At 43.5% G+C, this 12,986-nt stretch overlaps 1 protein-coding gene across 7 annotated transcripts in view; it reads left to right on the top strand.

Moving 5' to 3' along the window:
- Window positions 1–12,986, top strand: part of ADGRB1 (adhesion G protein-coupled receptor B1) — a 292,674-nt gene that overhangs the window by 145,138 nt on the left and 134,550 nt on the right. For all 7 annotated transcript variants that reach the window (XM_065831582.2, XM_065831583.2, XM_065831586.2 and 4 more), the window contains 6 exons: window positions 1,365–1,529; window positions 3,875–4,039; window positions 7,428–7,529; window positions 9,050–9,156; window positions 9,921–10,115; window positions 11,149–11,217. In XM_065831582.2, coding sequence (XP_065687654.1) covers window positions 1,365–1,529; window positions 3,875–4,039; window positions 7,428–7,529; window positions 9,050–9,156; window positions 9,921–10,115; window positions 11,149–11,217 — 803 coding nt within the window. The remainder of the gene's footprint in view (window positions 1–1,364; window positions 1,530–3,874; window positions 4,040–7,427; window positions 7,530–9,049; window positions 9,157–9,920; window positions 10,116–11,148; window positions 11,218–12,986) is intronic.

The raw sequence follows: 12,986 nt of genomic DNA, 5'->3' as shown, positions 1-12,986 counted from the left end.
GGATTGATACGCATTGACATGATGTCGTGAATTTATGCACGAAGAAACACCAGGCTTGGATTGCTGAAAACAAACACTTTTTGGAAGTACCTTTATTCCTGCCTCATTTTACACACCTTCTGATCTCATGTGATGCCCTCTGAACTAACAGTTTCTCATTTGGATGTTTTTGACATTTTTTTACGTGCTTGCAAATAAACAGCGTCTCAACTACACAACTGCAATGGGGTTTATTTGGGGCTGTTTGAGTCCTTGCAGATTACACAGGACATCTATTTTTTTCTTGGACTGACAGAAAAAACAAAAAGGAAATGAGCTGCAATGTACAGCAATGTGATTTGTGCCAGAATTCAGACTTTTCAGGGATTTGCGCTGTGTTTTTTCCAAGTGAGAGCTAGAAGCTAGTGAGAGGTAAACAGAGCATGATGACCGCTGCTAATGAGAAAAATAGTGCTCCAGGAATAGCCGGCTGGGTGATGGATCTGTTGATCAGGGACCAATTAGGGTGCAACTGCCACACTTGGGAATGTCTCACACTGCATCACGTTAATAAGATGTATTCATGTCTCTCTCCAGCCCTGTCCCTATCATAACCTCTCTTATTCCTGCCTTCTCTATTTAATTACCAAAGACATTGCTGTGTAGAGACATATCAAGACTGTCAGTGTTAATTCAGCTGCGAGAGAAGAACATTGACCACACACATGCACTCCGCTTGTGGTCTCTTGTTGGAGCACACCTTTGCTCTGAGCATTTCCCAGCCAGCAGTGTGAATACTTGTGAATAACACCGTGGTTTGAGTTTCTGCGTGTGCTTCAATGATAAACAGAGCATTTGAATGCTGGAGAAAGTTCCCTTCCTGCAGATTTTTGCATTGCTTTAATGAAAAACGGGTTACCTCAAAAAGTGCTGATTACCCAAAATGGGAAATGTCATGGCAATGTATTAATTCCTTCAAAACTTCTCAGTGAAAACATGATCTGTGCTCTCTGTTTTGGTGTTATGTTGTAATCGTCGCTATTAGTGGTTTTGACTTTGGTGTTGGAATGTGCAATATCAATAATTTCAACTGTTACGGTGTCATGTCGAGTATGGATATAAAAATTGGAATGTTATGGTCCTTGCATCCTGCCGGGCTGCAGCATAACAGTCAGAGCTTGCAGAGGGTTCCAACAAATTGCCGTTGCCGAAGTTATCTGAACTTTTTATTGATGATCCGTGCCCTCTCTCATGCCGTGTGACTCCAATCTGTCCTCCCTTGTTTTGGTCCCTTGTAGGCACAGGCCAGAGACTCTTGCACGTACCTCCTTCCAGAGGGAGCGATTTTCACATTCAGTTTTGTTTTCTCTCTTTGGGCCACTCAGTGGATGGCAACTGGAATGAATGGTCGAGCTGGAGCTCCTGCTCGGCCTCCTGCTCCAACGGTACCCAGCAACGGACAAGGGAGTGCAATGGACCTTCTTACGGGGGAGCTGAATGCCAGGGACACTGGGTGGAAACCAGGGACTGCTTCCTACGCCAATGTCCAGGTCAGTGAACAACTTTGTCTTGGGTCATCCTTCTCTGCAGTTCCAGGTAGGTTTTTGTATAATCCCCTCCTACTTTCTTTGGAGAAGAATTGAACAGTTTTCACCAGTAATGCAGTAATAAGGAGGTTGTGGGTCATAACAATGGACGATGTAAGCCAAAATCCATAGCTGGTAAATGCTCCAGAAGACCCTAGAGAGGTGAGTTATTGTCTACAGGGAACATGTCTTTCTAACCTTAGATATCATGTTTTGGCATATTTTAAAAACAAACAAAAAATCAATGAAACCATTTTTGTGTTTTCACGCTCCAAGATGTTTCATCTTTCCTTTTTTGTTATTCTTTTCTTCTATCAAATCACCACTTCTAGTTACATTTGAAGCAAACAGGGAAGCAACCACTGTTGCGTCACAGGTTTGAACCTTGTCTGTGACAAGGTCTGACACAATAAAGCCTTGATTCATGTCTAGGACTTGTCACTTATTTTATTCATGTAGCTTTGTCTTCAAATAATAAGAACAACAATAATAATGATAATAGTAATAATTCCTGCTGTTCCTTCTGTTGTAACCAGTACCTTACATTCAACATAATCACCTTGTCTTCATATCATGGACCATGGTGCTCCAGGAGAGCCATTTCATGCAGGAGAAACAAAGGAAATTAAAGCAAATATCAGATCACACCTGACACCACAAATCTGCATTTCTCAGACCAACAACAGCACTATAGAGTTGCAGGTGGAGTTTCCTCCTTTCTGTGCAGGAGTCTCGGGGGAGGACGTTGAAAAGGGACTAGTTTGGTCAGCTGGTGTGGAAAATATTCTGATCTGGAAAGAAGGCTCAAACAACTAGAAGCCTTCAAGAGAGACCAGCAACCAGTTTTTCTTACTATGCTTCTTCTGGACCATTCCCTGGCTCTCCCAGGGTGCTACACCCCTGTTAGCTCACAGGACTGAGAAGGATTGGACCCCTGAGATGGAGAGGGCCTTTCTCCCTTTTCCACCCTTTTCCACAAGAAAAGGGACAACCAGAAACAGGTCAGTTCTTAGAGGCACTTCTTATACCTTGTGAGCAAGTACTGTCATTTTCTCTACTCCACAAACAGAAACCAGTAGCTCTTCAGCCTAGTATACCCATTTCCTCAGGGAATTCCTATTCTTTCTGGTAGTATCACCATCTGTAGCAGAGCACAACCAGTATTTAATGAAGATATTGGACTTTCCTACATGGTCCTTAGTAGATTTTGATATTTGGGTATCTTGCTCCTTCTTTGCAACTTATGGAGATATTCAAAGACAAAAAGGGCCTCACTCTTTTTTAGACAACCTTTTCCCACTGATTTTGGAGTTAGTTATTGAAGCAATGTTGGTCATGGCTTCCACTACAGATGGCATTACCGAAGATGCTAATTTTCTTTTACTTCTTGGAGAAGAGAGGGATCCCCCACTCTCCCAAAAAGAGTTGTTCAACCCATGACATCTTAACTCCTAATTAAAACCCAAATAAGAATCAGGAGATTTAGGTCTTTGCTCTAGTTCTGTCACTGAGTTGTTGTTACTCATCTGTGGTGCAGCAGAGGAGAATGTTTCCCTACCTTGCAGGCTTGTTGTGAGGTATAATTAACATTTTTATAGTGCTTTGATAAATGCCATTGTTAATGTAAAAGAAGTAGCATTTTGATAAATGCCATTGTTAACATAAAAGAAGTAGCATATCCGCTGAATCTGTAAAGATCCTGGACAAAAATACAATGGAATAAGACAACGTCCTCATTTTATTTCCAAGGCCCATGAAGCAACAGCGCAATGGAAAAGGCTGGAGGGAGGTTTATTTGGAAATGGCTAGAGGGAGGTTTATTTGATGTTTCTTTATTGCCTGAGGGCTCTGCTGGTCTCTAAATCCCTGGGCCAGACCTTCTCTGGGAAGGTCAGTGTTTGCGCATACATTATGCTTCTCAAACAAACTCATGCGATGGACATCAACTGGCAGATGTGGCTGCTAGACAGATTGAATCCCTGCCCACCTGAAGAGTGTTCATGACCACAGCCCCAAATCTGAGCCCAAGGAAAGAGATAGGGCTGTTTTTACAGGAAATGAGGATGCTGAGGAGAAACACAAGAATATCCTTCAGCCATTTAAGGACTGCTGCAATGGGAAGGAGGACACACAGATTTCATGTCTGTTGAGGACCAGACAAACATCTGAGGCAGGAGACCTTACTTCTTACTGAGGCATGCTCTACTCACCCTGTGTTCCAGTGGTCATCTTGGGACACCGTCTCCTTCTGTTGCAGATTACATTTGGGACATGACAGTCTGTTTCTCTTCTCTTTTTTTTGTCTCCAGTGGATGGGAAGTGGCAGGCCTGGGGAGTGTGGGGCAGCTGCACCACCACGTGTGGAGGTGGGACTCAGAGACGTGACCGCATGTGCTACGGACCCTTCTTCGGTGGAGAGACTTGCCAGGGTCCTAAGGAAGAGTATAAGCAGTGCAACGACAGAAAGTGTCCTGGTATGTACCCCAGACCCCTCACACTTTCCTTTGCATGGGGGAGAAAGACTGTCCTGTGTCAGAGAGATGAATTCAACAAGGAGTTGTGATCTAGCTGAACCCTGCCTATGACTCAGGCACAAGATAAGCCAATGGCTTGATTTATTTCCTGCCCAAACCAGTGTAACCATACTAATTTCAGTGAGTGTTTGGTAAGTCCCACCAGGCTAACTTTAATGTTTTTCATGTTTTCATCACCATAGAGTCATAAGAGGAAAAGGCACACCGAAAGCAAAAATTGATATCAGAGTCTCGAATCCATGGAATAGTTGAATATTGAAGATACCACAGTAGTTTGCCTAGCCCCTGGGAGACCTGCACGCCATTTAATTTTTAAAAAGGACAGATATTTCTACATCTGTCAGAGTCTTTCCCAATCTCACTATCTTCCAGCTACAGTTGTGGGAGTAGTATCCATTTGAGAAAAAGAGTGTAAGAGCCTGAATGGAGGGTGAATGAGCTCTAGGACAGGGGAAAAACTGGGGTTTAACATGAAAAAATAAGCAGGAACAGATACTTGCAAATGGCAATATCTGTTTCTGTCTCTCACACAGCATAAAGAGGCCAAAAAAAAAGGCTTGTGCACCACTTTTATTTTCTTTCTCAGTCTCAGTTGAAGCGTCTGATAAAATAGCCGGTGGGGAATCAATGGCCTGTGTGATGTTGGCAGTCAGACTGCCTCGATTGTAACGGGCCCTGATTTTTGACCAAAAAGGTAATTAATTGTCAGAATATCACAGTGAGAGACAGGAGAGATTCTCACAGCAGCACCCTGGTGGTCCTAGCAAAAAGGAGCATCTCCCTGAATGACAAGCTGGAGCTCGGCACAGCAGTATTTGTTTCGGTCCCGATGTTTTTGGGGATGGATCTGCCACAATGAGGACAGCTGACCGTCAGACTCCCTTACAAAGTCCTGAAGACAAAGATGAAAGCCAAAGCACTTCAGCATGGAAGTTTCAGCCCATTTAGCTGAAAGATAACAGAGCAAGAGGTTGTGTGCTTGAGAGAACATATTCATTCTTTCCAGCTATGCTTTAATAAAAGACATCACCTCTCTTTACAAGCTGTGCCTCTCAATTAGCAGTGGTGTGTGAGAGTCTCCTCTAACTGAACCACAAAGCTCTCACCATAGAAAATCTTAGCACCGGGTTGTCTGGTGGTGTCTACAGAGTGATGCAGATTTAGTTCAGCTTCAGTGTGTGCCAGCTGGGTCCCTGGCAGAACAAGCCCAGTCTTTTATTCTGTTTCTGCAGGGGTTGATGCCTGCACAGTGCTCAAAAGGAAAAGGCATGTCTCAGGGATTGAGCCCCGCTAGGGTTCAAAATCAGAAGGGTCTCGTTGCAGTTGTTAATTTGCAGGGGAAGGAAAAAAGGCGGGGAGTCATCAGAAGCTAAAAATAAACCCGCTCAATTTGTTCTCGAGAAAGTATCAAATGCCAACATGATTTGATATGAACAGAAGAATTGAACTTAATTGGGTTAGTTATTAAAATCTTCCAGTGCTAATAGGTTACTCTGGTAAAAAGGATTTTGTTATGAAGCAATATCAAAAAGGGAAAAAAAAAAAAATGAAAAAAAAAAAAAAGTAAAGAAATAAAAAGGATGGAATGAGTCTCTCCTGGCCTAGGAATTGCTTCTGCACTTACTGGCAAGACAACACCAGACAATCAGTGTATTTCTAACGAGCATCTCTGATCCACAGCATCCCTCAGCGGTCCCCAGGGAGACTGCAGGGGTGATGAGACCGGGAAGGTTTGACGGGTCAGAGGAGGAGAACGGGGAGGTCAAATGTGAACATGCTCCCTCTACTTTTTGATGTGTTCTGTTGTTTTGTAGCCAAGGGTGCAAGACCCTTCCCACTCCACACCCCAAACCCTCTTTCGAACCACAGTTTGATGTGGAGAATCTGTGATTGTGGCCAAAGTGCCAGTCCAGGAGGCAGGAGTTTTACATTCGTCTCCCTGCTCTACCACAATCACAACTGTGTGTCTTAATTTTGCTGTCTTATAGCTTCATGTCAACAGATTGAAAATGAAACTGCCTCTTTCCCACCTATGTTCTGCCTTACCTACGAAGTCATAAGCTTTTGGCACAGGGACTTTTTCTGCATATGTGCAGAGCACAGCAGGGGTCCTGCTTGCCCTCTGGGATTTCATTACAATAGCGATTACTCAAAAGGGAATTTTAAAACAAGGGGAGGAACATCTGTTTCCAAGCAGAGAGCATAAGTTGTTCATTACCAGTGTCTACTGAGGAGGAATCTATCTTTGAACTGCAGCTGAAGCTGGAGCCACGGAGTATTGGAATGTAACTCCAGGAGCAATGATGTGTAGTCAGCTTCTTGTGTATTGTATGAGTGCTTCAAAGAAGCAGGACTTGCCATGCCCATAATCTTAGGTTTGAGCCTTTCCCATAACCAGGTTGGTGCTCTGGGTAGCTCCAGAGCAGCAGAGGTATATGTCCATTGCGAAGCATTTGCAGCATGGTGAAGGTGCTGAAACGGTCTATGCAAGCATGTCCATTGAACTATCCCTTGTAGAGGAAGCCTTCAGGGCCATCGCCATCCTGCAGCTCTCTTGAAAGCAACATCAAAACTCAAGTTCTCGGTCTTTTTTCATGGCAGATGCACATCTTCCCTACAACCTTAGCATGTCTCTACTGACACCACTGGACCCTGGTATGGGCAGCATTTTCCTGCATGGCAGCTGCCAGGTTCCATGGTTGACTGACTTTGACTTTGTAGCTGCCTGTCTTGACCAGTTGCAGACATGCACTCCACTTCCTTTTTATTGGTAGTTTTTAATGCTTGATAAATAAAAGCTGTGATTGAAAACCATTAAATCAAGTTTTTTCTCTTCCTCACCCTCAAGAGTGATAAATAGCTTTAACATCATCCTCATGGCTGCCCCTTTTTACATGCTGCCCATAATGAGTTTCTTGGCACAAAGCTTTCTGTGGTGCATGTTTTTGCCCATGTCTCATTGACTCTGGGGCCAACTGAGCTCCACCCATTGACAGAAGCATCTGAAAACCTTTTGAAGAATTTTTTCTATGATGTCTCAAAACATGTTTATGAAGTCTTCCGGGCTCTGTAGCAATGTTTGGAAATTAGCTGCTGATGCAAATCCTTCATGTTGGTGCTCAGATCTCCAGAGAAAATTCTGGAGAGGTTAAGTGGCTTTGTCTGGAGCCATGGGCCAAACAGTTGCAGAGTTCATCTCCAATCCTCCTGGCTCATACCACACTGATATTCCTTCCAGACCACACTCCCATGTTTCCTCTTTCCACTGTCTTTTACACATCCCTCCTGAGTAGAAGACTTTACCAATGCAGTTTTTCCTTCCTTGCAGAGCCTCATGAAATTTGTGATGAGGAAACTCTTGGTTCTATAGTTTGGAAAGAGACACCTGCTGGGGATGCTGCAGCTGTCCGCTGTCCTCGCAATGCCACTGGTAAGAACGATTGCATGCTTTGGTCAGGGAGTTGGCCCACCCTCAGAGCACCCTTCATCCTTTGCTTCCTAGATGAGGAGAACCTGGTTGTGGGAGGACAGGACAAGCAAATGGACTTCCCTCCCTTCACTCAAAGCTATCTTGGTTCTCCCTGGGTTTCCATGCTCCTTCATGGTTTAACAAGAACTTCTTGGTTCATACTGGAGAATATGAGGTCATGTCCCATCCACCTACTACCTAGTCCTAGGACAACTTTGTAATTAAGGATTACTATGGTATGTTCCACCCAGTATCTACAAATAGCTCTGCAAAAGCAGGTAGAGATATGTTAGAGTCCTATATATTTGAGCATTACATTTCTCTCCACTGTCCATAAAAGAAGCTGCTATCTGAAAGTTGGAAATCTGAATTGTGTTGTTCACTCACACTTAGATGCTTCCTCTCCTTCTTAGAAACCATAACATCTCTCTCTAAACCTATTTTCAAGTACTCCAGTTGCTGGTCTGACCATGATGGTGTAAAGTAATAAGATCTGAGCATCCAGGTGTTATCTGTTGTTGGCTGTGACCATATGTCCCCCAAGGAATGGAAGATAGTGCAGAGAAGGCTCAGGAGACATGCTGGTGGTGGAGCTTGTCCTGAACTGCATGTTCCTCACTCTCAGGCAGGAACAGAAATGGAGGCAACAGTGTCTGTAATTAATATAGAGGTTTTATTTTGTTTGAGTGAGGTTGTCAGATAGAGACAAACCCCACAGCTGTCTTTGACTCACACAGCCTGGGACAGTCAGTGTCATCCCAAATGCTAGTCTAGAAGGAGGACTGTGTTTATAGCAAGGTCACTGAATCACTTAGCAGTAACAATGGGATTGTAGACACAGCAAAGTCTGCTCCTTGGAGACTCCCCAAATGGCAGCATAATTGCTTGAGCAAGGTGATCCATCTCCCCTTCCTCTTGCTGATATGTCTGTTCCTCTGCATCACAAAAGAGTGTGATTACTACCACAAAACTCACTGTAAGCTGAAGCTAAGGAGAGGCCTGGGGGAGGACTGCAAGCAGCTTTCAGAATTTTTCATCTGATTCAAAGATGGTGCTGTTGGATATTTATTCTTCTTGAGACTGTGTAGGCAGCACAAGCCACTGCGGCTGGTTTAGCTGCAAGTACCAGACCGTGCCACCTGGGGAGGCTCGTGTGACTTTCTGAGCCAGGAAGAAAGCTGCCCTCCAAGACAGACAAAACCTTCTTTCACTGTGACTAGCTGTGTTCTATCTCTTAGGTATTGTTTTCATTCCTTTTGCTGTCCTGCCTCTCCATATGAAAATGCAGGAAAAGAAAATTAAAATAATCTCTCCTACATGCTCACAAGTGTTGTTCAGGTATCTGCAGATTTCCCCGCTGCCATTTTGCTGGTAGGTGTGACTATATGGGTGCATTGACCAGGTCTGGGTGGCCTCCATGAAGGTGCTTGGCTGTTCATCCTGCTGTCTCTACTCCCATATTCATTTCTTTCCTCTTCCAGGGCTGATCCTTCGAAGATGCATTTTAGATGAAGAAGGGATAGCTTATTGGGACCCTCCAACATACATCAAGTGTGTTTCTATTGATTACAGGAACATACAGATGATGGTAAGGCAGATCAGCTTCTCAGCTCACAAGGTTTTGGATCTCCCCAAATGCTTCTTACACTGCCGTATTTAAAAAAATTAGGAAAGCAGCATTTCCACATGAAAGGGAGATACCAGCTCTGCTTGACTTTTCTCTTTCTGGTTTTGTCCTCTTAACTTGTGATGCATGAGCACTTGGCTCCTCACTTCGTATTTTAATATCTAGGCTGGCAGAATCCAGGTCCTACCAGGTCTTTGTTGTCACATTATCTGTAAGAATCTCTGTGATTGTATCACTTTTAAATAAGCCACTTATTTTTCATTAGTCTTAAAATCATCTTTATGGTGAATTCCTGCTGACCTCCTGTGACTTGCTTTAAAAAGGCATTGCCTTTATGAGAATGGCCCTCTCCTGTTCAGGATGAGATACAGTCTTTCCTAAAGTAGTTCCAAATTGGTTATAAGAAAACAAGGTTTTGGGACCAAAATCTTCTGTTAGCTGGCCTTGGGTTAGGAACAGAATAACATCTGTGTAGTAGAATAATCTTTTCTGAGCCTGTACACAACCTTTTCTTTGTGAGCATACAGAAAATTCCACTTCTGCTCTCCTACCATTTTAAAAATATCACAAGCTCTCAGGCCAGCAAAGATTGTCACATTCGTCTAATCTGCACTCTGAATTACAAGGAAGGTCAGAAAACTCCCCCCAGCAATTCCTTCACTGAGCTCATTAACTTGACTTTGACTGTCACTAAAGTGTTTGTCATGTTTCTTTCTGTTTCTCAGACAAGGGAACATCTTTCCAAAGCTCAGCGTGGGTTGATGGGAGATGGGCTGTCAGAAGTGCTCCAAAACCTTGTGGAAATCTCTCAGGATGGAACCAGCTACAGTGGGGACTTGCTGTCCACCATCGATGTACTCAGGAACATGACAGAGATCTTCCGTAGGGCTTATCATAGTCCAACTTCTGGGGACGTGCAGGTGAGCTGAGATGCATATCCTGGAGACCAAGGCTAGGTTACAGGTGTGTGTGCATGCACGGGGCTCAAGGTTTGATTGTCTCCTTTGTAGCTTCTACGATGCTGATGAAAAACAGGAGTATCTTCTACCCAAGTGGAATGTCTTTGTATGTTAACAAACTCTCCTTTCAAAGTGGTTCTCCCTGTCTTATAAAGTAAGAACTTGAAAACCAAAGTCACTCTGAACTATTTCAACCTGATAGCACATTACTGTGGAGTCTAATTGATATGAGAATATTATTTGGAAGGGATGGAACTCTAATGACTAGAGGTTGGACGATCCTCTGGTATCAGGTATCTGGATGTTGACGTGGGTAAATATCTTGATGACTTCTCATCCCAGGGTTTTACTTTCAGCGGTTGCATGCAGAGTGGCTACAAGATATACACTTGGGATAGGTCATCAGCACATGACTTGAAACATTAATCTGATCCTACAGGATCTGCAATGGGTGGTAAAACTAGAGAAAAAAATCGATGGTCTTGAAATATCTCCTTCCTTCTCATAGTGTGCTGCAATGATACTACCAGGCATAGCACTCTCTTGATCCATTACTGCTTCTCTTGCCTAGTCACAGAGAAAAGGTGATCATAAAGCTTCATTATGCTGTAAATAACAGAAATAGTAGAAAATAAGATAGGAAGGGATTTACAGAAGGGAAGTTCATCTGTTTGTAAACAGTTTCTGACAGACATCTACCTAATCTGTTCTTAAAGACCTTCGGTAGTGGATATAAGACATGTTCCCAATCCAATACCTCAGAAAACGGAGTAGTCTAAGCGAAGGCCTTGGGAAAAAGGTCTTACTGTAACTTGTTTTGCTGTTAACATTCTTGGGGGCAGAGGCTTGTGGGACCTTTTGGGAATGGGACCATGAGAACCTTCTTGGAGCATGGTTGATTCTCACATGTTCCTTGCTTATCACTGTATCCTTCTTAGCAAGGGCTACATTTGGCTAACTATCTGTTTTTTCCTCTTTTGTCTTTCTTCTCCAGAACTTTGTCCAGATCATCAGCAATCTTTTATCAGAGGAAAACCGGGACAAATGGGAGGAAGCTCAGCTGGTATGAACCTTCAGCACCTTACCTGAAACAAGATAGGTTTTCAGAATAGGCTTAATCCATGACAAGGAGAATTTCCAAGCACCTGCATGACCTCCTAGCTCTTCCTTTTCATGACGTATTGTGTAAAACATGTACTTGTTTCAACCACAGACCACAAAATACTTCCATCCACCAGCGTTGTTCTCCTTGGATAAATCCTTTTAATGAAAGAGACGGACAATCCAGACATGGTCAGCTGTGGTCAGCTTCGGAGTTGACTGACAATCAGCTGATCCATGCAACTGGTCATGCGGGTGAGCTTAGTGCTATGTTTATGGAGTAACCCAATGAGCCACAGGATCTCAGTATTAAGCCAGACTCTGCATGAAGAACAGTGAGTTTTTTTGTAGTGAATACCAAATTTTGGATAGATCTCAGATGTCAGGCTTGGTTTAGAGTTGAGCCTCCGATTCAGCTCAGCATGAACTGACCAAGGGTCCAGTTGTTTCTCTCCTCTCAAGGTTGGGGATCCTGCTGAATAACTCCATGACTAAATCCTTGTGTATCAGGGCAAGGTATTGTTTGTTTTTCTATCCGTGTTTTATTCATCCTTTGTTTCTTCTGCCCCAGTTGAACTCTCTGTTTGGGCTTGTGTGAGACCTATTCCTTGCCCCTTTCCCATCCCTTTGGTGAGCCTTGGGTTGTTTGATGCTGTCATCTTACTACAACTTTTGGGGATCGCATCAGAGTGAAGTAATTCTGCCTCAGACAAGCAGCTCTATGGGATGAGTTCATGTTAACATCAGTTGCTTCTATGTTCATTCCTTATTACTCTATCTTAGAAAAGAAACACAAGCTCACCTCCACCTCACCTTGGAAAATAACCCAGACAAGGAACATAACTCAGCCTCTGTGAGAGATTAGTCCTGTGGAAGGTACCCAGAGGTTTGTATCAGAACATGACAGCTCCTTTTTAACCACCTACTGCTGCTACAAAATTCCTTGCAAAGGTCTGGAAATACCAAACAATCAAGAGAAATCACCTAACACAAAAAACAGCCCCAGAGTCCATTTATGCTCAAACAGGGAATTCCTCTGGGGAAAACAACCAAACAAACAATAACAACAAACAACAACAACAACAACAAACCTCTTAATACCAGGTGCTGGCACAATTATTGGCAGTCCAGAACATGAGACATGGACCTGAATACAGTTCCTTCATGCAACAGGAACTCTGCCAGAAGCCGAGCAGCCTCACAAACCTGTCCTTTTTTTTTTTTTTTTTTTTCCCCTGGAATCTCATGGTTTCCCACTTCATTTGGAAGAGAATGACATAGTCTGGTTCCAGGTGAAGTAAGGGACCATCTGGACACAGACAAGCAACCAGCTGTAGATGGCCCTGCTTGAGCAAACAGGTTGGATCAAATGACCTCCAAGGTCCCTTCCAAACTCCACAATTCTCTGATCCTGTGAGTCTGTGACTAAAAACTCAGTTTCAAGCATGCATGTGTATGTAGGTATTTCAGCTCAGAGTAGAGGAGAATGTCAAGTTGTCATGACAACAGGGAAACCCTGTTGATCCCCTTTAAAAACAGCTGCATCTTTCTCTCTGTGACAATTTGTTCTCACCATCTTTCCCTGTGCAATCTGCTTTTTGCACCTATAAATAGACACAGCCCTGCCTGCTGCCAGCATCACCATAACCTATACCAGGAGTGCAACCATCACAGGGTCAATGTTTGCCCGGTATGTATTTTTAGTGGGGACTGAGATAACAGATCAACACC

This window comes from Patagioenas fasciata, chromosome 2, assembly GCF_037038585.1.
Source record: "Patagioenas fasciata isolate bPatFas1 chromosome 2, bPatFas1.hap1, whole genome shotgun sequence".
Lineage (NCBI taxonomy): Eukaryota > Metazoa > Chordata > Aves > Columbiformes > Columbidae > Patagioenas > Patagioenas fasciata.
Note: the sequence above shows the minus strand (reverse complement) of the source record. Positions and strands in the feature narration are given on the sequence as shown.